Source organism: Anabrus simplex, chromosome 2 (genome assembly GCF_040414725.1).
Source record: "Anabrus simplex isolate iqAnaSimp1 chromosome 2, ASM4041472v1, whole genome shotgun sequence".
In the NCBI taxonomy this organism is placed as follows: Eukaryota; Metazoa; Arthropoda; class Insecta; order Orthoptera; family Tettigoniidae; genus Anabrus; species Anabrus simplex.
Window position 1 is genome coordinate 341,759,830 of NC_090266.1, and position 27,177 is coordinate 341,787,006.

The 27,177-nt window shown below is 39.2% G+C and overlaps 1 protein-coding gene across 1 annotated transcript in view; it reads left to right on the forward strand.

Moving 5' to 3' along the window:
• Positions 1-27,177, forward strand: part of hook (hook microtubule tethering protein) — a 277,381-nt gene that overhangs the window by 44,358 nt on the left and 205,846 nt on the right. Inside the window, exon 5 of the mRNA XM_067140736.2 lies at positions 23,362-23,442. Within this exon, the coding sequence (XP_066996837.1) occupies positions 23,362-23,442 (81 nt within the window). The remainder of the gene's footprint in view (positions 1-23,361; positions 23,443-27,177) is intronic.

Sequence of the window (27,177 nt, forward strand, 5' to 3'; positions counted from 1 at the left end):
TATTTGTTCTAGGATATATTCTTATTGTTTATATGGAATTCGTCTGGTGCTTGTTCTCTCGTCCAGCTCCGGTCTTGTCTGGATGTTTATGGCACCTTTCCGTCTTCCTCTATCCAACCACCATTTTCCTCCTTAACTTTTTTCCAATCCAGTTGTTGTTCCTGCATTTCTCAGTATTAAGCAGTATTACATCTTATACATCACCTCTTGACATGTCATTGCTCCACGCCGGGTTCTCATCTTCCAGTAGAATGACTCGCCCTGTTGAATCCTTTTACTGATCTCCATATCCAACCCTGCATCCTACATTGGTTAGTTTCTTAATTATTTGAAATTCTCCACAATTCCGAGGTTTTGTCCCTTTATTTTTATAATTCCCTTCCCATTCTCTGCTAGTCAACACCATTGTCTTACTCTTTTCCAGGCTGATTTTCATTCAGTAACGTTCAATAATCATTCTCAGCATGTCTAGTTGCCCTTCTACTTCCTCTGTGTTTGCTCCCCTAACTACAATGTCCTATGCAAACATCATTACCTTCAACTCCCTCTCTCCCTGTGTTTTACCTCTGTCTCCTTCACAGTTTTGTCCATAACAATCATGAATAACAGTGGTGATAGCACACTTCCTTGTCGAAGTCCATTTTCATTCCAAACCACTCTTCTGTCTAGACACTGCTACAAACATTTTTTTACATTGCTTGCACATATTCTATCATTTGTTTGCCAAATCCTTTTTGTTGCATTACTTTCCATACCTTTGGTATGGCCTTTTCTAAATCAAGGACTGTCAAAGTTATATCTCTTCCATATTCCCAATATTTTTTCCATTAACTGCCTCATACTGAAGATGGGTTCTAGTGTTGATCTTCCATTTCAAAAGCCTTCCCCTTTCCTTCCCATTCTCTTTCCTAGTACCCTTCCAATATTTTTGCTACTATATATATGTGGTGACTTGTTATGACTAGAGGGGAGAAAGAAGGGAAAGGTCAGATTAGACTTGCAGACATGCCCCTAGAAATAGTGTTAACGTTCAAATACCTGGGGAGTGAATTAATGGCGAATGCTCGACTGGATGCTGAGATTAGTAAGAGGATTCAAGTTGGAAGTTGTTTCTATCATAATGTAAGAAACATTTTATGGGACAAAGATGTGCCAATGGAAGCAAAGGAAACTACTTACAAGATGTATTACGTACCCTTAACAACTTACGGAGCAGATACTTAGACAATGACAAAGATGGATGAGAGTCGAATACAGGCGGCCAAAATGAAGTTCTTGCGGAGTATGATACAGAAGAGTAGAAGAGACAAAATAATGAATGAGGAAATCCAGGAAGAAAATGGAGTGGAAAAAATGAATGATAGAATAGAGAAGAGCCAACTAAGATGGTTTGGGCACATAAAGCGAATGAGTGACGAAAGAATGCCAAAAAAGGTGATGGAAATGCAAATGCAAGGAAGGAGAGGCCATGGACGACCACGATTGAAATGGAAGGTTACAATCCAACGCAGTATTATGGAAAGAAACCTGGACTGGGACACAGTGTTGGAGGGGGAGTGGTGGAAGGACCGAAGAAAATGGAGAGGAACCATATTTGCCCCTAGCCGGCTACAGCTGGATAAAGGGAAATGATGATGATGATGATATATTTGTGTGATTTCTTGATAATTATCACGTATTATCTTGTCCATTTTCTTAAATACATTGGTGAAAATTTGTATAAAGGCACGTGGTTTTGTGTGGGGGGGTGGGTGTGTGTGTGGGGGGGGAGTTATTTACTTATTTGGTATTGCAAAAAAATTTTCCCGTACAGTTTACAATTGAAGCATACAAAATACATTCCAGTTTTACCTTTAGCACTAGTTATTAAATAAATAAAGGGAGAACTCAGTAAAGCAAAAATCAACAGCTTCTGTTCCTCTCAAATCGTGGCTGATTTACAGTTATCGGTCACTTCCAGATGCGTGGGACAAATCCTGGCTGAAGACGAAGTAGTACAGGTGTTACTACTCCTTTACTCCAATCGTTTGGTACCAATTTTTCTTTCCAAATACATCTAAATAGCCTATACAGCCATTGTAGACCAACAGGTCCTGCTACTGTTATCATTTGCGCACACAGTTCATCCAGTTTCACTGCATTTCCCACTTTCATTCGTTTGACAGCAGTTTCTACCTCTTCCATTGTGATTTCACTCGCAGATTCTGTCTCCTCACACTCGACCTTTATCATCTCACCTGCACCCCTCCTTAAATTCGGGAGTTCATCAAAGTAATTCTTCCGTCTTTTTCTTATCTCCTCAGATTGTGTTACTCTCTCTCTCTCCCCCCCCCCCCCCCCCTTTTTCTCTTTCACCTTCTTTGAGTGGACTCTTTTCTCTTCTTAGAAGTCCATATACCGGGCGAATTGGCCGTGCGGTCAGGAGCACGCAGCTGTGAGCTTGCATCTGGGAGATAGTGGGTTCGAACCCCACTGTCGACAGCCCTGAAGATGGTTTTCAGTGGTTTCCCATTTTCACACCAGACACATGCTGGGGCTGTACCTTAATTAAGGCCATGGCCGCTTCCTTCCCATCCCTAGGCCTTTCCTGTCCCATCATCACCATTAGACCTATCTGTGTCGGTGTGGTGTAAAGCACATATGAAAAAAAATTCCATATTGCATCCTTTAACTACTATACACATCTTCGTTACAAATTTCGTTGTGATCCGTATTCACAGTTATCAGTTACAAAATAAAATGTTAATTAAGGTCAATGTAATCAATACTTGTATTTCTCGTGATGAGTTACAATTGGTCAGTACAGGTTTTGGCTTGTTTCAACCCATCATCAGCTGACAAACAATGGTAAATAATAATCATTCTCTTATAAACTAAGTGACATATATAGAATATACAGTAAAAACATATTATTACATATCAACCACGTGGTAGCCCTTTTCGGTACTTCCAGAAGGGGGCTAGTGACTCAGACGACCAGGGAACTCCCAGCCGGCCTGGAGGGAGTGGCTGGTATTTCCGTATATTTTTCTCGTCGGCTGGCTTACCTGTGAGTTTATTGGAAATTCAACGGGAATGTTCCTCTCCTAGCCACCTCGCAAATCTTCTGGTTTCCATCACCCGAGCTATAAAAAAGGAGACTTAGCTGCGGACAGTCAGTCAGAATTGGGCTCCATGGCGGAGTCAGCGTTGGTGCTGGACTCGGAGTTAGTGTTGCAGGTATAATTTTAATCCTGAATCAGGCCTCATCCTCGCACTCCCAGCATTCCCCCACGCATAATATTTCTAGCTTCAAAGAAATAAACTCTTTCATCACATTGACTAGGTATGTAGAAGTGCTGCATTGCTCTTTAAAAAAAAAAAAAAATTCAAAATCCACTTATTCACTTTAATTTTTCTTCAGTAGCAGTGCATATAATACAAAAGTAATTGTTGCGTAAATAATACTACTCGTCACACACGTAACACAGACCTATGGTGTTTCGCACAGTGCAGCGCTACTTACAGGCAACACAAACCTATGGGCTATGGCATTCCTCACATAAGTGTACTAAACACAGGGACCCGCACTATCCCGTGGTGTTCCTCACAGAGTGGGTACTGAGCATAGGCAAGGCAGAACCATGGTGTCGCTAATCCCACGGTGTTACTCATATAGGGGTACGAATCACAGGTACTGTAAAAGCCGCCAACGCACTCTATTGCTACTAATCACAAACCTATTGTGTACCTAACATAGTGATACTACGCGCAAGTATAAGCGACCCATGGTGTTCCCCGCATGGCGGTTCTAATTACAAGTACTATCATGTTTCTAATTTTATCATCCCTTGATCGCCCCTTACGACAGGCAGGGGATACCGTGGGTGTATTCTTCGTCTGCGTACCCCACCGACAGGGGGTCCCTAGGTTTTTAAAAAGGGCTTTATTCAAAATGTAGTTTTGTTTGACAGAACCTGTGTGGGAAGGAGCACACTTCGAAAAGTACGTTGAGATGCTGCAATTCCCAGAATAGGAGTTTAGTGACCGATTCCAGGTAAAGGACCAGTATATAACTAACAAAAAGAGAAAGAATAAAGAGGGATTTTTTAAGTGTACAACAGTAACATTAAATTAGAAAACATTAGTCCACAATGCCTGTTAATGAAAACATATCAGTTTTAAGTATTTCAAAGAAATTTTATATATAAAAAAATTAACTTTTATTAATTACACATTTTATTTTATAGGATATTACTGACCTGCAGCCAATACCTGGTATGTTTGTAAAGCCCCTTTTGATAGCAGTTGAAAGTGTGCCTCCTGATTTGCATTTTGAATTAATAGATTTGCAGAGTGATGATTAACAATAAGTTCCATTTTAAAATACAATAAGTTTGCTCAAATTCTACCAGAATTTGTAAAGGCAGCCAAAATTATCTATGTTTGGTTCTACATACGTGGAAGTTTTTTCTCTTTTGACTTGTACAAAAAACTAGATAGCGCGCAAGTATTTCTGATTGTAATTTAAAAAACACTCTCAGCATTGCTGTCAGTTGATCCCTTGTTCCACATATTACTAGCATAATTGAAAACAAAAAAGGAAAGGGAAGATAGAGAGAATAAACTGTCTGTTCTAACCAAATTTATAGAAAAGTTTTAATTTTTTGTCTTGTTCATTTAAATTTCTTTTGCATGGTACATATCAAACTGAGCATCACATTTTGCAGTGAGGAAGACACTGGGGAAGGTGAGGAAGAGGGAGACAGGCGTAGGGAAAGGGACAGACAGCGCTACGGCTCCAAATCGAGGACTGGAGATTTGCACTCTCGTCAACCCAGCAAAGTTACCTTTCGCATCTTGCACTGCGCAATGCATGCTGAGAGGTTCTGGTCTAGAAAAAGACCAGAAATCTAAATTGTATGAGTTGTTAGTGGACTCTAAGAAAGTGTTCTCTGAAAAACTTGAACGAAAAATTTGTCTGTATACTCGTTCAACATTACTGTTAGGTCAAGTTTTTACAATGAGATACAAAAGTTGAAAACTAGAAAAGCGGCTGGAATTGATAAGATTTCTGGGGATCTACTAAAGACAATGTGTTGGGATATAGTACCATATCTGAAGTACTTATTTGATTATTATTTGCTTGAATGAGCTATACCAAATAAATGGAGTTGCTATAGTAGCCCCTGTGTATAAAGGAAAGGGTGCTAGACATAAAGCTGAAAATTACAGGCCAGTAAGTTTGACATGCGTTGCATGTAAGCTTTGGGAAGGCTTTCTTTCTGATTACATTAGACATGTTTGTGAAATTAATAACTGGTTCGATAGAAGGCAGTTCGGTTTTGGGAAAGGTTATTCCACTGAAGCTCAACTTGTGGGATTCCAGCAAGATATAGTAGATATCTTGGATTCGGGAAGTCAAATGGACTGTATTGCGATTGACCTGTCTAAAGCATTTGATAGGGTGGATCATGGGAGACTCCTGGCAAAAATGAGTGCAATTGGACTAGACAAAAGAGTGACTGAATGGGCTGCTATATTTCTAGAAAATAGATCTCAGAAAATTAGAGTAGGCAAAGTTTTATCTGACCCTGTATTTATTAAGAGGGGAATTCCTCAGGGCAGTATTATTGGACCTTTATGTTTTCTTATATATATATATATATGATACGAGTACAGAAGTGGAATCAGAGGTAAGGTTTTTTGCAGATGATGTTATTATGTATAGTGTAATAAATAAGTTACAAGATTGTGAGCAACTGCAACGTGACCTTGATAATGTTGTGAGGTGGACAGTAGGTGATGGTATGTTTATAAACGGGGTTAAAAGTCAGGTTGTGAGTTTCACAAATAGGAAAAGTCCTCTCAGTTTTAATTACTGCGTTGATGGGGTGAAAGTTCCTTTTGGGGATCATTGTAAGGATCTAGGTGTTAATATAAGGAAAGATCTTCATTGGGGTAATCACATAAATGGGATTGTAAATAAAGGGTACAGATCTCTGCACATGGTAATAATAATTTCGTGTGGCTATTTCTAGCCGAGTGCAGCCCTTGTAAGGCAGACCCTCCGATGAGGGTGGGCGGCATCTGCCATGTGTAGTTAACTGCGTGTTATTGTGGTGGAGGACAGTGTTATGTGTGGTGTGTGAGTTGTAGGGATGTTGGGGACAGAACAAACACCCAGCCCCCGGGTTATTGGAATTAACCAATGAAGGTTAAAATCCCCGGGACCCTCTAAACCGAAGGCCAGTACGCTGACCATTCAGCCAACGAGTCGGACTCTGCACATGGTTATGAGGGTGTTTAGGGGTTGTAGTAAGGATGTAAATGAGAGGGCATACAGGTCTCTGGTAAGACCCCAACTTGAGTATGGTTCCAGTGTATGGCACCCTCACCAGGATTACCTGATTCAAGAACTGGAAAAATTCCAAAGAAAAGCAGCTCAATTTGTTCTGGGCAATTTCCGACAAAAGAGTAGCGTTACAAAAATGTTGCAAAGTTTGGGCTGGGAAGAATTGGGAGAAACAAGACGAGCTGCTCGACTGAGTGGTATGTATTACATGTGATAAAATTCATTACCCAAAATACACAAAAAAGACATCCCCATCAGACCATTAATCAATAGCAGAAACAGTCCCACTTATAAAACTTTTCAGTTCCTCCACAAGTTCTTAAAAAAAAAACATTTTAAATTTCACAGTGCAAATCCAATCAAAAATTCTATCGAACTTTGGGAAACTTTAAACAAATTCAATTTACAACCAAATCATGTCTTATGTTCCTTTGATATCATGAATATGTACTCAAATATACCCGTTAACGAAACTATCACCATAATAAAAAACAACCTCCCCAAACACAGCGCATTAAGCAAAATTGAAATAGACGAATTCATAAAGTTACTAAGTTTTGTTTTACACAATAATTACTTCACTTTCAACAACAAAATATATAAGCAAGAAGGCTTAGCTATGGGAGACCCAATCTCCGGCATTTTAGCGGACATCTACATGGACAATCTAGAACACAATAAAATAGTAAAAAACATTAACAGACTCAGTTTATGGCTCCGTTATGTCGACGACACATTGGCAGTTATTGATAAACAGCTTAACAATAGTGATAACATCCTAACGTTTCTAAATGATTTAGACGATAATATAAAGTTCACAAAAGAAAACAAAAACAACAATTCAATCAATTTTCTTGACATCAAAATCACGCGAGTTATGAACAAATTTGATTTCCAAATTTGCCGCAAGCCTTCATTTACCCCAATAACTATAAGAAACGAATCCTTACACCCAAATTCCCATAAACAAGCCACTTATTACAGTTTAGTTTACAGAGCATTAAAAATCCCTCTTTCACCGAATAATCTAAAAAATGAATTAGATTTCATAAAAGAAATAGCCAAATTCAACGGGTTCAATCTAGATATGATCAACAAAATCATTAATAAAGTCAGACTAAAACTAACCACAAACCTTTCTCCAGTAAAACCCAACAAACCAAAATTCGCAAAATTCACATATACCAACCTAAAAATCCATCAAATCACCAATCCCTTAAGAAAACATGAGGTAAAAATCGCTTTCACAACGCAGAATACAAAGCGAAATTTATTTTTTAATCATAACTCAGTCACTTCAACCAATAATAAACATTCAAGCTCGGGTATATATAGACTTAAATGCTCCGTATGTAATTTTTCTTATGTTGGTCAAACTGGCCGCTGTTTTTCAACTAGATATGCAGAACATTATAACACCCAAAAACATAATAAATTCTCTGCGATGAGTAACCACATGAAAGAAACAGGTCAAAAATTCACTACAATAGATCAGGATTTACAAATTTTAAAAAGAATCAAGAAAGGTAAGCTCATGACAGAATACGAAAACTTATACATCTTCTTAGATCAACACACCGGGCGAGTTGGCCGTGCGGTTAGGAGCATGCAGCTGTGAGCTTGCATCCGGGAGATAGTGGGTTCGAATCCCACTGTCGACAGCCCTGAAGATGGTTTTCCGTGGTTTCCCATTTTCACACCAGGCAAATGCTGGGGCTGTACCTTAATTAAGGCCACGGCCGCTTCCTTCCTATTCCTAGGCCTTTCCTATCTCATCGTCGCCATAAGACCTATCTGTGTCGGTGCGACGTAAAGAAAAATAGCTTAGATCAACAGTTTAACAAAGACAAGTACTTAAATGATGTAACAGATAACAAAAGTCCTCTTTATGAACAGATTTCAATTCTATTACAAAAACCATTCCTTCTGAATAATTTTTACAAAATATTTAGCACCAAATCAGTAAACACGCCCACCAATCCAACACACACACCACCCCCCTCCCCTCCTTTCACTGCCGACAACTCCTCCTAACGCGCAGTGAATGGGCCCTCAGCCATGCCTTCTCAAGCTCAACCCCCTCTACCAAGACTTCACAAATACAACGCGTAGTTAGAGCTCGGCAACTGCCAGTTACTCTAAAACTCTCAACGTAAACTAACATCTCAGTGGTCGAAGGGGTAAGTGTCAACACTCCAAATTTAACTTTCACTATTCGGCCCCTTAATTCTAATTATGGTAATTCATTAAATTTTCAAATTATCTCTTTAATTACAGAACTCATCATACCTTTGGTTAATCACCGAATGACAACAACGTTCCCTTCCAACTAACATGCTTAGCTCAATACGCTCAACAGCAACATCACAAACTCTTACCACATCATAGAAGATGGTCTAATGACGCCTACAAAGATTTCAGTATAGCCTACGGCACCATCATTTCCAACTAATATCATCTCAAAAGGAACCAGGCCATAAAAACAACTCTTCAAAATCTATAAGCAAATAAATGAAAATCAACATTTATCAACTGCAAGAACCAACGACCATTACCATTGCTTAACTTTCCAGAATTTTTTTTTTTTTCTTTAACAATACGCCATTTGACAACTAAATGGAATGTATTTTCTGATTTTTATCTTCATTGTAATATCTTTTATTATGTCATAATCCTTAAACAACTGCCATGTTTTAGACTCCAATATTATCACTAATATTGTCAAATAACAGCATACTACATTTTATATTGTAATAGTTGTTTAACAATCTCCAATATATTTTATACGACATAGTTTTTAACAGCATTCATAGATTATTTCCAATCAGGTACCTGATCTATTCTAAGGTGGAAAATATGGCTGATGATGCCCACTAATAATGGGCGAAACATGTACCATCTAATATTCTAATTTCATGTCAACAATTTTAATAAGGACAATGTCCTAATTTTAAAAGAAATTGTATTGTATTGTATTGTATTGAATAGGTGGATGAATATTAAAACGTGCAAGTGTTATTTAATATGAGTGGTATGTTCCGAGCTGTCAGCGTAGAGATGGCATGGGAGGACATTAGTAGACGAATAAGTTTGAGTGGCGTGTTTTAAAGTAGGAAAGATCACTAAATGAAGATAAAGTTGGAATTCAAGAGGACAAATTGGGGCAAATATTCATTTATACGAAGGGGAGTTAGGGATTGGAATAACTTACCAAGGAAGATGTCCAATAAATTTCCTATTTCTTTGAAATCATTTAAGAAAAGGCTAGGAAAACAACAGATAGGAAATCTGCCACCTGGGCGACTGCCCTAAATGCAGATCAATATTGATTGATTGATTGATATGTGTCGTTGCTGGGCAATGAAAAACCTTGTAATTCCACTCACGAGAAAACTACATTTCTCAATCTGCCTTGTGAAGGCTTGCCGTGTTACCTGAGAATGGAACAGAAGATTCCAATGGTCGAATAATTCCGCTATCATTAAGCACTGAAAATGGCAGGAACAGTTCTTCGGCCATTGCTCACTCCTCAGTATTGGGATTCGTCTGTAAAGTTTACTCCGAAGGAATTACGAGGTTTCCTTTGCCACCGATGATATAGTATACAGTACATTATTGTTATTATTGGGGAACAGGATGGTGTAGCGGCTTAGCTGCTTGCCTGTCATCCTGATGACCATGGTTTGATTCCTGGTGTTGCTGGGGTCAGGATGGGCATGTAACCTTAAATCCTCGGCCACAACTCTTTCATGCCTTAGTGCGTGTAGGGATGTGTGATGATGATTATACTTAATATTATTTGGCATCCAGCAAGAAGGGGATGAACCGTCGCTCTCTGCCTAAAGCCTACTGACGTCTGCACCTGCAGGTGGTCGGGAAGGACAGCTTTCTTCTGTACGAGATTCAGCGCCCGCAGCACGACTTCCCGATTTATGTCTCGGCAATCGACTATTAACTTCCCTGCAGTGAGCCACACCTCCGAGTGGAATAAGATGGCTCCAGCAATGGGCACACCCATGAAGTTACGAAGTCGTTTCAGATCTCAGCAGAACCTCGCCGAATCCGACGACAAGATGGCCAATGGCGAGAATACGATGCCGGCAATCCTGTAAGCCGTTCAGCATATTCAAGAACAGCAGGACACCTTACGCCAAGATGTACAGCAGTTTCGCCAACGTGACGAAGATATCGCCCAGTCTCAATGCTCCCAAGACATCTAGGATGACCCCAAAGTGTTGCAGCCTCAGCCTCCTCCAGCCTGTGATTGTTGCACTTTGGCTCTTCCGTCGTACAGCAAGGCGCTCCCACTACCCGAACAAGCAAGAGTGATCTGTCTGGCTAAAGCCCTCAAGGCCCTCATTCCCTGCATCGCCCATTGATCAGGAGCAGCATGAGGCTGAGGCCATTTTCTGGGTCTTATCCTTGTGGCCTCACATGTACCACTGCCAGAGAGAATTCTTCGTCACCAGGGCTTTGTTACTCTACTGCGCTCACACTCGGGTGTGGCAGTATGCCCTCTAACTTGACTCGGCGGTAAGGAACAATGTCCTTCTCCTGTCGCATGGATTCCAGTTTCAACAGCCCACTCGGGCGCCCATGGTCAGTTTGCGGCACATCAAAATGTGGTAGGGGCCCCGGCTCTCGCGGAGCCTGTGGGACACAAGCCACTGCAGCAACATGGTGTAACAACCTGCACCCTGCCCACGGCCAGATCATCACCAATGCTCCTGCACCATCATCAGAATGGCCACTCTTCTTCTGTATCTTGCTGTTCGTGCTTGGATTATCTGGACTCTTCGTTTTTCGCGCATTTTTTTGTTTGATTTTGTGTGGTTTGGTCTATTTACTTCTCTGTTTACAATTATGGTTCTTGCTCTGTGTGTATACATTTTTTTCTTTTCAATAAAGCACTCAGAGGCTCTCCCAACTGGGGGGTCTCCTCGGTTGGGCATGGGACAGTGGCTCCCCTCCGTGCCCGTCCGATGTGCTCCTCCCTCGGGGGGGGGGGGGGGTGACCGGTCGCTATACCTTCTCGGCCGCTGTGGCTCTCACCAGTGCTTTCTTGTACACACGGCCCTTGGTTTGCTATATGAACCTGGGGTTCTGAGGCCTGGCGAGCAGTTCGCAGGTTGTCAGGAAAGACAGCCTTCCATAAGGTCAGGATTGAAGGAAACCCAGTAATCTTGTAGAGTGAGATCCAATGTTAGCTGGGGCGCATAGGCGACAAACTCCCTGGTCGCAGGCGAGGGGGACTGCTCTACACGACTAGGCCCTGGTCCCCCCTCCGACCAGAGTACCTTGCGCACCTGGTGGTGTGGACGTGACATCCGAGACTAAGTACTACACTGGCGAAGAAGGTGACGATCCATCACTCTCCGTCTAAAAATAAAAATTAATGATCAAGAGGAAGATAGCGAAAGAGAACTTTTGCGAGAAACACATGAAACACATAGTCCAGATAATCCCAGCACAAACAACAAGATAAGAAGAAGAGTGGCCATTCTGATGATGGTGCAAGAGTGTGGGTGACTATCTGGCCGTAGGCAGGGTGCTGGTTGTCATACCGACTATGTTACTGTATTTCCAGTATAATTGCAATATACTCATACTTTGGGGGTACGATAGTAAAACAATTGGATTTTGGGTGTATGCCAACCAGAAATTTTCAATACCACCACTCAAGAACATTAGCCAGATTCATGACTGCTCTCCCAGAGGAACATATTGTCACTGCGTCTGCAAAAACCGCTATGTGATTGCTATGTTTTGGAGATATACTGACCCACAGCACATACACTAAGAACGAGAATTCTTTGAGTATCATTGGACAGTATTGAACCTTAGATGACAGATCATTACCAGTCAAAGCTCTAAGCAGAAATATTTTCACATGGTGGTTTTTGCAGGTGCAGTGCTGTGTTAAGTGCCTGGCACAGAAAGCTCAAGGTAACAAACTCACTTCAGCTGGTCACCAGGGTTGTTGTTCATGTCCAGCTGTATGCTAATGCGTGCAATCCTGGTAGATGCATACGGGAGATAAATTTCCACAATGGAATTATCGCCCGCCTAGCAATTCCGAATGGAAAATTCTAAGTTAATACAGCAAACTCCTGAAAAGCCTTACATCTGATGTGTTTTTGACATGCTCTATTGGTGAAAAATATCTAATTCCCTCCAAGGGAACTTGGAATTTTCCAGACATTTCCATGTCGATTTCCGAATCTTACAGCTCGAAATGGCAGCTTCATTTTTGTACATTGCTTTCTCATGGTCCCCTCGCCCCCTCTGCGAAATTTCATTGTCGGTTTTGATATGCACTTATCGATCGTTCCCTTGTGAGATCCCTGTAAATTAAATCAATGAACAACTAGTTTATTTTCAGTGCTATGACAATTTAGTAATCCATTGTGATAAGTAGGGCTCGGATCAATATGCTTGAAAAGCACGTGTTATATGCTCCATAGATATGCTCGAAAAACCCATTTTATGCTCCATAGATATGCTCGAAAAACCATTATATGTGGTTAAATATGCAGAATACACTGTTAAAAACTATAGAAAGGAAAGTGAAACGAAAAAAACCTATAACGTATCTTTATATACGAGCTTTATTTTCTAATTGTATGTATGATACACTGCGATACACTCGCATTCAAGTTTCAATTATATATATGAGAAGTTTCATTAGAAAAGTTACAGTTTAAAAGTTCATTTGCAAAATGTTCAGAATTAGGCGATTCAATGAAGTAGATCTGCATTGGTCTGTACAACAAGGGTTTTTTCTATGTTTTCGGTTTTGAATGATTTTCTTAAATCAGTCAATAAAAGTTTCAATGATGAGAACGATCTTTTGACGTCAACTGACATGAGAGGTAAATACTTGAATGATGCTGCTTCTTGTGCAGAGTAGTTCGGAAAATTCTCTGACGGTGCAGGCCACGCAGCATCCTCGGCAAGTGCAACGTTTAACTCCAACCGGGATTTCAAGCCAGCATGAACTCCAACTTTTGTTTCACGGTTTTCCCAGTCTCTCCAGGCCACGAGTCGGCTTCTTGGATGACTCCTCGTATTGTAGCGACCACTTCAAACAACTCCATCCCTCGCGATTCCAACTTTAGGATGGCCTCAGGAATGACGCTCATGTAGGCTTTTATGAAAGTCAAAGATGGCATCAAGCCCTTCATTTTAAAAGCAGCCTTAGCTTTCGCGATGTACTTGCTGTCCGCCTCATCAAACGTATTGATCACCTGGAAAAATATAATTGTAAAACATTAGCCGAGGAGAATAACTGAAAAAATTACAAAATTAGGCACCGTATGATGGAGTAAACATAAAAGGTATGAAAAGAATGATACAGAAAACCTTGAAAACGAGAAGGTTTTAAACATTTCAAATAGTCTTACCTCATCAATTGCCCTATGATTTTCAGCGTAATACAAGGCAGCCAAGATCCAAGTTCCCCATCGCGTCAATATGGGCTCGGGTGGTAAAGGGAGCTCTGGATGCTTCGTCTTGAAGGCACGGATGCGAGAAGGAGCCTTGACGAAAATTTTCTTCACTGAAGAAATGACTCTGTTGACGCTGGACGATTTTTTGTGCAGCAACTCTGTGTGTTGCATGGGCAAGACAAGTAACATGTAACATCTTCGGGTAGAGAAGCTTGAGGCTCTTCCCAGCCTTAATCATGTAGGGAGCGGCGTCAGTCACCAATGCGAGTACTTTGTTTACCTCCTCGTCTGAAAAGGATGGCCACAGCAAGCCTGAAACAGGAATGCATAAAATGAAGGGTGAACTGTTCAGTTAATGGGATTCTGACATGTCATACGACTATAAGAGATATTGAACTATCAGAACTGTCAGTGTCTTCACTGAGCATACGTAGAATGCATTGAAATTGTAGCCAAACTGTACTTAATCTTCTTTGGGAAAACGCTCAAAAAACAAATTAACAAAAATATACTTAACGCAGAGCTGCTTACACTGTTTGCACAATGGTACCATGGTTTGTCACATCTAGCTCCCTGCGCAGAATTAGGTGGCCCTTCCCCGGTTCACTGGGACTGAGTTTTCCAACAATAACATTGGCCACATATCTTTCACAACTGTCTATGTTCTTGTCGATATATAACTAAATTGGGTGGCTCCCGATGTCGTCCCTGATTGCGTGTAGAACCTGGTGAAAAAAGTACCTGAATGAATATTCTTCATTATGACAGAGCCAGATCCATGTTAAAATTACTTAATTGTTCAAACAAGAATGCAGAATACACAATCATGCATGAATTCATACCTTTTCATAATCTGAAGAAACGTAATTTTTACGTAGGGTCGACTCAGGAGGCAATTCTGTTCTTGCAAAGTCCTTGAAGAGAGTCTAATCTCAGCATGTTCGACCTTGTAGAGGGGTATGTTGGTGCTTAAGAAAGCCCTACAAACTCTGGAAGAGAACTCGTCCGAGTGCTGTTGCTTATTGAACAAAGGTTGTATCAGCGCTTGTTTCTTTGATGTCCTTCTTTTAAATTCTTCGACTTTTGCCGAGTGCCCACTTGTGGCTTTATGTTGGGAAAATTGAAAAAATACATTGAATGAATACAATGAATGAAAAAATACATTGAATGAACAAAATTAAAGCATTGCGGACTATGAAATTATTTTCAAATATTGCAGTAGAAATACGAGCACCCACTCAACGATTCCATGAAAAACCAGCAGATCCAAATGTCAATTTCTGCCTCGGAAATATAAAATCTAAGGATCTAACGGGTCTACACTCTGAATTCTTAGACTTCTCTTTACTTACCTATTAGGTAGGCACCGTATGCTGCACATACGGCTTACTTGAAATTTCAGCTGTTTGAATGTAGATGTGAAAATGTCATTAAGAACTTACCTCTTTTTCGCACATTTTGCAGAAAAGAATTTTCCTGTCGGTTGAAAACGAGTCAGGGTCTTCCTTTGCACATCGTCAGAGTAAAACACTCTGAAATTCCTTAACTTTAGGCATCACGTACTTAGAAATCACGAGAACTCGATAGGTACATATGGATACAATTATGAACTGAGAACTGAAAGTCGAATGCAGAAACTTCACTTGACCGGGCTGGAATCTTCCACCACTTCATGGGAAAAGCTGCCTAAACAATACTGGTTCCCAAAATAGGTACACCACTAAAATACCTCACATTTCAAAGTGAAAGGATGCTTGGGGCTTCCAGAGCTTATCTGACGAGTCGCACTTGAATCCGGCAGAGGCCAATTAGGGTGTGTGAATGACCTCACTAAAGGTTTAAAAACCTGCGGTTCTATTATTCGCACCAGATAGGATTTTTAATAATTGCTTCTGTTTTCTAACCTCAAGAATGGTCAGGGCCCGAATTCGCTGGGAGGAATTCGAAGAAAACAAACTATTTAGACGAAAACCACAAGAATATGCATCTATATGCTTCTGTTCTGAAAACCGTGGTTTTATGCATTTATATGCTCGATAAATTTAAATTCTGTTGGTCCCAGAGAGATGAAATTACCACCAAAAGGCTTCTTTCAATGTGTACTATTCAGGAAAAAAATATGCTAATATGCTTGAATCCAAGCCCTAGTGATAAGTGTTATGCAGGTTGGTGGTGATCCTCAGGCACTAACGGATCTATACTCCTGGTGTCATTGATGTCCAAATTAGATCAAGGATTTTTCCATTGGTATTTAGTACAAAGTTGAAAGAATTTAAGTTAAACAGGTTCATGAAGTTGCTTATTTCTAGATAACGAATGTTTGTAAAGGATTTTTTTTTTTCAAAATGGCGCCCGGTAATGACGACGTAGTGTTTTATTCTCCGAGTAAATTAACCGTAAAATGTGACGAAAAGTGCGGAAAATGTCGAAAATTAGTGAAAAATGGAATGTTGTGTGATTCATGTGATCGATGGTGGCATTATAAGTGCGGAAATTGCCCTAGAGACGTAAAAACTAATGAAAATGTTGACTGGATTTGTGAGCAGTGTGTTCGGAATGTTGTTGTTGGGGACGGCGTTGACGAAGCACCGAAAACAGTCGATGAGGAATATAAAAGTGCATTAGAAATTATAAACATTCTAAAAAAGGACAATGAGACTCTTAAAGTTGAAAATCAAGAATTAAAAGAAAGACTGCGATCGCTAGAATTTGGGACTGACCATTCTTCGAGTGATATACCGGTACAAGTAACAAACTCGAGCACGTGGTGTCAAGTAGTTCGTGGATGGCCGGCTAAGAAGAAATCTACAACTGAATTTCCGGAAATAAACATTAGAAATAGGTTTTCTGCCCTAAATAATTTAATCCTGGAAGAAAGTGATCGCGCGCGTGAAACCAAATCATCGCGATCCGTTGCCGTGCCGAGTTTGAAATTTAGGCCTAGAATTCAGATTCAAGACCCAGTTAGGCCTAAATCAGCGAAGGTAGCTGTGTTTGGTGATAGCCAAGGAAGGGGAATTGCGGGAGTGATTAACGACGAGAATATAGCAGCAACCGGAGAAATATATCCAGGAGCTTCTATCAGCAGGGTTGTGGAAAACGTAGAAGCAGCAACTAGGAACTTCGGGAGCGGCGATGCAGTGCTTATCATCGGTGGGACGAACGACGTAGCTCGCGACGACGCCAAGAATGTAAGATCACAACTTAAACATACACTAGGGAAGCTGACCCACACTAACGTTTTTGTAGTGAACGTGCCCCACAGGCATGATTTGAGTAGAGATTCGTGTGTGAACATTGAAGTGGACAAGGTCAATACAGATATTGTTAAAATTTGTAAACATTTTCGGAATACTCAGGTTATTGAATGCAGCAGTTTTGAGAGATACCGTTATACAAAACATGGCCTCCATCTAAACAATTCAGGTAAACGAAAGATAGGAAATATTGTTCTAGATTTTATTAATCTTAAGATATGTACTGTAAAACAGGCAACTCCCTTGAGTTATAATACTGACCAGGAAAACTAGCAGAAAGAGCCAGCTATACTTCAAGCTGGCTCAGTCAACTAGAAAAAGAAACTCAGGATAGTAAGGAATTTCAAGTTACCCAATTGCAACAGTCAAGTTTTAGGGAGGAAGGGGGTCTGAGATTGCTCTTGGTAAACTGTCAAAGTGTAGTAAATAAACAATTAAAATTCGGTACATTGATGGAATCTTATGAGACTGATGTGGTGATAGGAGTGGAATCGTGGTTGAAAGAAGGGGTGGGTAATAGAGAAGTATTTCCAGAAGGGTACACAGTCTATCGTAGAGACCGAGGAGATAAAAAGGGAGGGGGGGTGTTTATTCTGGTGAAGGAAACTTACTGTTCACATGAATGGTTTACCGATGAAAGGGATGAAATATTAGGGATAAAATTAGTTTGTGATAATATGAAGGAGGTGGGAATTATAGGAACATACAGGCCTGGAAGAGAGGAAAGAGACATGGAAATCTTTGAAAAAATAATAGATTATACTTGTAAAAACAATAATAATGATATGGTAATAATTGGGGGAGATCTAAATTTGCCTGAAGTTGAATGGAAAGGAGCTGCAAATGAAGCCCATGAACAGAAACTGGCAAATAAGTTAATTTGGGAGGGAGGATTTACACAAGTAGTACAAGAACCGACTCGTCTCAATAACTTACTAGATGTATTCTTGGTTAAACCATGGGAAATTGTTGATAAAACTGAGGTAATTGAAGGAATAGGAGACCATAAGGCTGTAATAATGGATGTAGGACTCGTACCAAAAAGGCTTAATAAGAGGGTTACACAAGACAAGAAATTGTACAGAAAAACTAAAGTTGATGAATTTGGGACTTACCTTAACTCACAATTCAGTTGTTGGATAAGTGAAGGGAGTAACGTGGATACACTTTGGGCTAAATTTAAAGGAATTATTTGGGAAGGAGAGAAGAGATTTGTACCTGTTAAGAAGGGTAAAATGACCTCAGACCCTGTTTATTATACAAGGGAAATAAGAAAATTAAAAAGAAAATGTAGAGTAGTAAACAGGAAAATCAAAGAGGGTAGGGAGAGTAGAGAAACTAGAAAACAGCTAATGAGGGAACTGAATAGAGTGAAAAAGGAAGCAAAAGAGAATTATATGAATGGCATACTTCAAGAGGGTAATGACCACAAAGGGAAATGGAAAAAGCTGTATTCATATATCAGGAATCAAAAAGGAAAAGGAATCCAAATTCCTACAATGGTGGGAGAAGGGGGTGAACACTATTTAACAGATACTGAGAAAGCAAACCTCTTTAGTAGGGAATTTAGAGATTCAGTAGATGATTGTCAAGAGTTGGAAACGGAAACAGAAGATAGACAGGGAGAGAGACAGAGGGAAACAAGAAGCTTCTCATTCACAAACGAAGATATTCTCAGAGAAATCCAACTGCTTCAGCAAGGAAAAGCAGCAGGGAGTGATCAAATTACTGGGGAGGTATTAAAGACAATGGGGTGGTACATAGTGCCTTATTTAAAATTTCTCTTTGACTATGTCATAAATAATAGTGTAATACCAAAGGAATGGAAGGAATCTATAATAATACCAATTTATAAAGGAAAGGGTGATAAAAGGAAACCAGAGAACTACAGACCAATCAGCCTGACCGGTATAGTTTGTAAAATTCTGGAGAGTTTAATATCGAAGTACATCAGAGGGATATGTGATGATAAAAATTGGTTCATGAGGAGGCAGTATGGATTTAGAAAGAAATTTTCTTGTGAGGCACAACTGGTGGGATTTCAGCAGGACATATCAGATCAGTTGGATTCAGGAGGTCAGTTAGATTGCATAGCCATAGATCTTTCCAAAGCCTTTGATAGAGTGGAACATAGAATATTATTAAAGAAATTGGAGGGAATAGGATTGGACGTAAGGGTTACACGTTGGATAAAAGCATTTCTAAATTCAAGGGTTCAGAAAGTCAAAGTAGGAAATAATGTATCTCAGGAAGAGAAAGTTTGGAAGGGAATTGCACAGGGTAGTATAATCGGTCCGTTACTTTTCTTAATATACGCAAATGATTTAGGGAACAATATAACATCAAAAATAAGATTGTATGCAGATGACATAATTGTTTATAGAGAAATAAACAACATTGAGGATTGTTCAGAATTACAAAGGGACCTTGAAAGTATCCAACAATGGGTTGAAGAAAATAATATGAAGGTTAATGGAGGCAAATCAACTGTTACAACTTTTACAAACAGGAGCTTTAAAACTGAATTTGAATATACTTTGGATGAGGTAGTTATCCCAAAAGATGGCAAGTGCAAATACTTAGGTGTGAGATTTGAAAGTAATTTGCACTGGAAGGGTCATATTGATGACATTGTTGGGAAAGCATACAGATCATTACATGTCATAATGAGGCTACTTAAAGGATGCAACAAAGAATTAAAAGAAAAAAGTTACTTGAGTATGGTTCGTCCATTATTGGAATATGCAAACAGTGTTTGGGATCCTCACCATGAAAACCTAATAAAAGAAATAGATAGTGTGCAGAGGAAAGCAGCAAGATTTGTAACAGGGGATTTCAGGAGAAAGAGTAGTGTATCAGAAATGTTAAAGGAACTTGGGTGGGAAACTTTAAGTAAGAGAAGGGAGAAAACTAGACTTACAGGATTATATAGAGCCTATACAGGAGAAGAAGCATGGGGAGATATCCGTGAGAGGCTTCAGTTGGAAAATAATTATATCGGCAGGACTGACCACAAATATAAAATTAGAAGGAATTTTAGCAGAAGCGATTGGGGTAAATTTTCATTCATTGGGAAGGGTGTGAAGGAGTGGAACAGTTTACCAGGGGTAGTGTTTGATCCTTTTCCAAAATCTGTACAGATATTCAAGAAGAGAATAAACAGCAACAGAGAAAATAAATGAAGTGTTAGAGGGCATTCGACCAGTGCAGGTTATTGTAAATAAAAAAATGTGTGTGAATAAATTAATTCCATCCCCTGGTCTAAGGAGTTTGGACAGCCAAAGTAGGGGACTGCCTGTAGGGGTGAAGTACAGTGGGGACTTCGAGGGCCCTGGGACCGCTACGGTAGCTGTGAAGACCCTTCAGGAACTCTGAAAAGTGGTGGCAATAGGGGCTCTGGTTAAGACGCAGCAGGTCGTTATGCTACTTAGGATCCAGAACGGGTAAAAAAAAAAAAGTAAATAAATAAATGCAATGTAAATATTAATGTTATACCAGTTGTATGGTATCATTTGAAGTAATTCCACATACTGTATATCAGTTGACTATATTTGTAAGTAGGACAGGATATATTATAAGTAGAATTTTGTAAACAATATAAATTTATTAAGGATGAGCTGTGTGTTTAATAGAAAACATTGTTAGCGTAAATTGTATAATATTTTATTATAGGAAAAATTTTCTTCTCTTGTTAATTTAATATTTAGTGCTTGACAATAATGTATTTTAGTGTACCATTTGCCACCGAGGTAGACACCTCATTTGCAAATAAAGAGATTTTGATTTGATTTGATTTGATTTTGTTGTGCTCTTAGTTGGAATGTTGAAGTCTACAGTACAAACACGTTTTCTTCTAATAAGTCACTGTGAGATTCTATCCTCTTAAACAATTCTGTGTGAATTTCCACTTTCAAATCCAGACGTATATAAATGGGGACAAGGTATCATACCTTCCTCGTCATATTATTTTTAAACAGAGAGGTCTCCGAGTGTAGGTCACTTGCCCATTGTTCATTACCATTATATTTCTCTTGACTGCCACAACCATAACTTCTCGCGTTCTATTTTAACCCTGCCCTCCAATTACAGTTGGTACCAATTGCAACACACCGTGGTGTCATAATATCTTGCTTTCTATGAAAATCAGTACACACTTCATTGCATTTAACGACCGGATACCACCTAAAAGGAAAGTAGACTTATTACACACATCATCACTCAGGCTTGTCTTGAGACTATGTAAGGCGTGGGTGTGTGATAGAAATTTTTACTATCTATAGCGGTCAAAATGGGCGTTCAACATTAGTTCAGTGAGGCTGAAGGGGACACAATTATTGGTGCCCACCGGTTCAGTCATTTCATCTGTGAGATTTCTGGCAAATTTCAGATACTGTGATCAATATTGAGTGATGTAGTGGTGAAATGGAAATGCCAGGGAGCATTACAAACCCACCTCAACCAGGAAGTCTAAACAATTAACACATTTAGCACAAAAGAATAATAGTGAACTTAATCTAAATGAAAACTGTTCAGATGAGAATCCATTGTCTAAGTTAACTGCTCAAGATAATGGGAATAAAATGGAGAAAACTAAAAGTAAGAATAAGGGTAAAGGAGCAATGAACCCATAGCTTTGTTACCTCGTGAGATATTGATATCAGGTTATTATCCCCTCCCTACCCCACCCGTTGTTTCCCACCTTGCTTTACTCAGCTGTTCTAACTACACTGATTAACATGATTATATCATTTGCTGCCTATCCAGCCCACTTGACGCTCAGTTGACTTGCATAATTACGCCTTTGACACTGTAAGTTTATTGTGTTTCCTCTTTTAGAGTTATCTGTTCTTTGTTACATCATTGTGTTTTATGGGATTTTTTATATTAAGCTTTTCCTTGTAGGCACTTCTTATTGAATGCATCAATAACTGTTAGAATAACACATTCAGTACAGCTCTAGAATTGGATACTCAGCAAACTGCCCTCTGTTTTTACAATATTTTTCCTCAAGGAAGAATATAAGATAGGTTTTAGACCGTAAGATGAAACAGAATTTTTGTAGATTTTAATGTTTTTTTATATCAGATATTTTATGGTAAGCTATTTTGTATTGTGATTTTGACTTTTTTTTTTCTTTCTATTATTGCTGAAGAAGAGAAATGATCATATTCTCAACATGTACTGTGATGAAATTGCGTCAGTAATCACCCTATAGTAATTTGTAAATCAATTTTATTGACCAGGGGACCCTTATTAGCCCTGCTTTCTCACAGGTTGTTAAATCATTAGTAGTCAATACGGATCTAACAGGAACTGAAAATGGTTAAGTTCATTAATACAGATAGGGACATTTGATGCCAAAGGCTATCTGGCAGTTATAATGTGGCAGAAGAGTGCCACTATTTCATCTGAAAAAAAAAAATATTCTTAATATCCATGAGTGTCATTGATGCAGACTGGTGAAATGGAAGATTATGTCAAAACTGGCTGTGGGGTTGAAATGTTGAATCTCTGAATTAAATATTAGTAATCCACTATTTTCTGGTCCTTGATCCCAATATTCTATCTGCGTCTGACGAGAAGTTGCAGTGGTTTGTAGGTATGGCACGAATAACAGACACTACACTCATAGTTACAAACATCAGTCTTGACAATCAATACGAGTTCTCTGAATCAATGCATAATCATTATCAAACTGTTCATTATGCAGTACATACATACAGTAAATGTGTAACTAAGGTACAGTTGCACTACCACATTGAAACTTCATGACAGCACCTCAATTCGTAAGAGTTACCACGGGCGGAACAGATGTTTATTATCAGGCCTTGTGACTTGAAATAGGTGCATGCGCAGCAGCTATGCTTACCCCTTGTACCTCCTACCCGCATCTACGCAACTTCTCGTAAGACGACCCTAGTATAGTCATAATAGGTTGGTAGAGTACTTTACAATGTCATGGCGAAGAGCTGCGGATACTGATAAAGAGATGAAGAGGGACACCACCATGCTTATACGGATTTTGAGTGGGCTCTATAGGATAGAAGACAGTCTTGGTTTTCTTCATGATTTGGTGCTCATTCTTGGGAATAGTGGAGTTCTAACTCCTTGGACAGTTGGATAATATCACACAGGATTCAAGTTGCAGAGTTGTGAATTTTCCCCCTCTGATTGCACCAGTTGCTATGAATTGAGTTTGTCATACTGTATTGGAACTGAATAAAGTAAAGGAATTTTATGTTAAGATCTTGATCATTTCTTTGATAATAAATATGCTGCCATGCATTAAGTATCTAAATGCCTCTTTCTTCATCTTTTGTAGGTGAAAAATGTGACCCTGCTGAATTGGGACGCTTACTCCAACTTATCCTTGGGTGTGCTATCAATTGCAATCGTAAGCAAGGTAAGTATTTTCAGTTTACTTGGCTTCACATATTTTTGTTTTTGGATGTCCATTATAATTCAGTTCTTACAATATACGGTACAGTAAAATTTTGAAACGATCCGGCACAGACAGGAAAACGAATTGTTGTATGGGAAGTTATTGTTATAAAGAAGGATTTAGAATAACGGGTTCTTATGTCAGTTGGTGAACATAACATATGAACATTCAATAACATTAACTGCCTGCCACATCATACAATTTATTTCCCACTAATATGAGGTTTAAGAAAATAGAAACATGCAAGAATATACAAAATGACAAAATCTTACCTATGTCCAGCAGCATACATTCATATTGACCACATAATTTTAATTTCCCACACATTATTTTTTTTCATACTATGTAGCACTCGACTACTGTAAACTACTGTAGTTAAAGAAATCTGAAATATCAGTCTGCTTCACATTCTTCTTCACATAGAGAGAAACACACACAGAGACCTAATTGCTTTAAGATTCACTGCTACTGTTGCAACAGTCCTTAGTGTACAACATTGTGTCAAAACGAGATAATTAAGGGGTTATTTTAGTTCTAAACAGCTGTCTGATAGCTACTGTACTCCGTTTTAAATCCTTCTGGTATGCATACTACCAAGAAATTCTGGAATTCCCTAGCTGCAAAGTTCCTATAGTTGTTCAACCATCCCACCCCTAAGGTAAGTACATAGCTATAAATTCTTGCTTGCTGTTTGCACACAATAGGAATGTTCAATCTTTGTATGGCAATAATTGAAATTAACAGGGGTCCTCTATTCAATACAAAGTCATTTATTAATGTGAATCAATCACGTGTCGTTCACATGAGGTACTAGTTTCGGCACTAAACTTGTGCCATCATCAGCCAACGAGTCAAATCAGGCAAACACAATAACAAAAAAAAACTTACAAACACACTGTAACACCTGCATAGATGAATATTAAATAAAATATGGTACATGATGATATTGCACTTCAGTATAAAATCCTTTAAAATGACGATGACTCCGTTGTTTGTATATATGGTGGTTTGTCCAGCTTGTATATGTCTTTGGTTCTTTGATCCTATTGAAATTACACTGCAGAGTTCAATGTCGTGTGAAGTTAACACTTTGTTTCATCTATGGTTTGGTTCCAAAAAATAAACTTGCATGTGATGGACATGGTTAAACCCAAGGAATTAATTCTCACTTCAATATGGGGTTTGGAACCTGGAGAAGAAATTAAAAGCCGAATTAGGCAAAAGATAGCAAGGAAAGACTGAAAAGAAATGTCTAGAATTAACTAGAAACGACTAGAAACGAACTCACCTTGAGCAGCCTGTTTGATCGGCGGACGGAGCTGGACTGATGGATGGAATCATGAGGTTAAGGGCCGAGGTGGAGGAGAGGAGAGGGTTAGAGGCGGAGAAACTGTCAGGGAGCTAAGGTGAAGTGGAGGGATGTGGTAGTGGGGGTAAATGATGAGGATATATATTATGTATCGTTTGAAAGATCGAGTTATTAGGCGGTCTAATATTTTTTAACCATTTAATTAAGAGATCAAAAAGAATATTAGATTTCTTGGAAATTTCATTTAAATTATAGTTAGGGTTGAAATATTGATCGCAATGAATGAAACAATTTTCGACAGTATTCATAATTGACCCTTTGTTTGCTATTTGAAGTATCTCAAAGTCATGTTCTGTGTTAGTAAACTTACAGTATGATTGGAGTTGTGAATGTGTTGGCCTATAGCAGAAAACTTGTTATATCTTACTGCGTTGGCATGCTCTGAATATCTGGTTATGAAGCTGCGTCCTGTTTGTCCCACGTAAGAGGCGCTGCAGTCATTAAACTTGAATCTATAGATTCCGGATTTAGAAAATCTGTTGAAGGTATTGACAGATGCTGAATTGTGTATAATTTCTGAAGTCCTGTTATTAGTTCTGAAGAAAATCTTTAGCTTATGTTTTCGAAAGAGATTGGTGATTTGATGGACATCGTCATTGAATGTATAAGTAGATGAAATGGTAGTTTTAGGTTTTTCTTTTGTGAGAATAGTCTTAAGCCGGTGTCTGAATTTATTGATAATCTGTTCTATAAATGATCTGTTGTAACCGTAAAATTTGGCAATTGCTATTATAGTGTTGAGTTCGTTATTGAGGATTTTCTTAGTCGTATCATGAATGCATGATAAACCATGCTATTGTACGCTGCGCGTTTGTGTGATTGGGGGTGTATGGAATCTTGGCGAATAGTATTGGCAGTTTGTGTCGGTTTTCTGAAGATTCTATATGAAAGAGCAAAAGGGTTTCTGAGAATAGTTAAATCCAGAAAATTAATTACTTTGTTATTTTTGGACTCAAGCGTAAATTTGATGTGGGGGTCGATGTTGTTTAGTTCTTGCAGGGTAGAGGTCGCATTCTTGACTTCGTAATTCATTATAACAAATGTGTCGTCAACGTACCCCCCCCCCCAAGGCACTTAACGCCCTTGAAAGGGCCTTGGCCTGTCGAGCGACCGCTGCTCAGCCTGAAGGCCTGCAGAATACGAGGGGTCGTGTGGTCAGCACGACGCATCCTCTCGGCCATTATTCTCGGCTTTCGAGACCGGGGCCGCCATCTCACCGTCAGATAGCTCCTCAATTCTAATCACATAGGCTGAGTGGACCTCGAACCAGCCCTCAGGTCGAGAGAAGAATCCCTGACCTGGCTGGGAATTGAACCCGGGGCCTCCGGGCGAAAGGCGGGCACGCTACCCCTACACCACGGGGCCGGCGTGTCAACGTACCTGGCCCAAATGAGCATGTTTGGAAAAGTGTTGTTATTTATTTTTGTATATTCCAGAAAGTCTAAGTAAATGTCCACTAGAATTCCGATGCAGGTGATCCCATGGCCATTCCATTTTGTTGATAGATGTTAATTTCAATTGTTGTAATACTTCAATACGGATCATGAAATTTCTAAATATTAATAATTTGTATGGCAGTAACAGATGTTCATGATTACTTTTGTGCTTGGATTATTGTAGTACCAGGAGGAAAGCATATGGCCAGTGTCTGAAAAGGCGATTGTAATGGAGAGATTCATTGTTAATGAGAATACTAGGTCCTATCGTTAAATGAAAAGGAATTTTATATTGAATTAATGGAATAATTCTGGGATCAGATTATTTTATCATTGCAGAGTAGATTATCATGTCGATAATTGTATGGAGTTTTCACTGTATCTCGTTCAGTTCAGATGCATTTGCACTATATTTTCAGTAAGTGGCTTTTAGTTTTAAAATGACTTTTCTTCTACTGACTATAAATCATTGTCCTGAATCCTTTATGTTTGGAGAAGATGTCAGAAGAATTTCTTTGGCTTCGTGATTGTGTTGAATTTTGTGTTGATCATTTTATTGATTGGAAGTGTCCCTTGGACCACATTATGTATCTACTTTATGACCTTTTTCCAAGAACTACAATCTACCTATTCAGATGTATTGCTCTGTGTTTGTCAATTTGTACCATCAATTTTATAGACATTGTATGGTTGTTTTTCTGACACATGGCATGGATATCTTGGATCTTTTAAATAATGGCACTTCGTTTATTGATGCACAACTTGTCCATAGTGTACGCACTTCAAGTATATCATGTTGAGCTAGTTTTCTATTGGAGTGTGTGATACAACAGAAAATTTGATTACATAATGAAGTTATAATTGAATCGCTAATTGCAGAAACCACCTAAG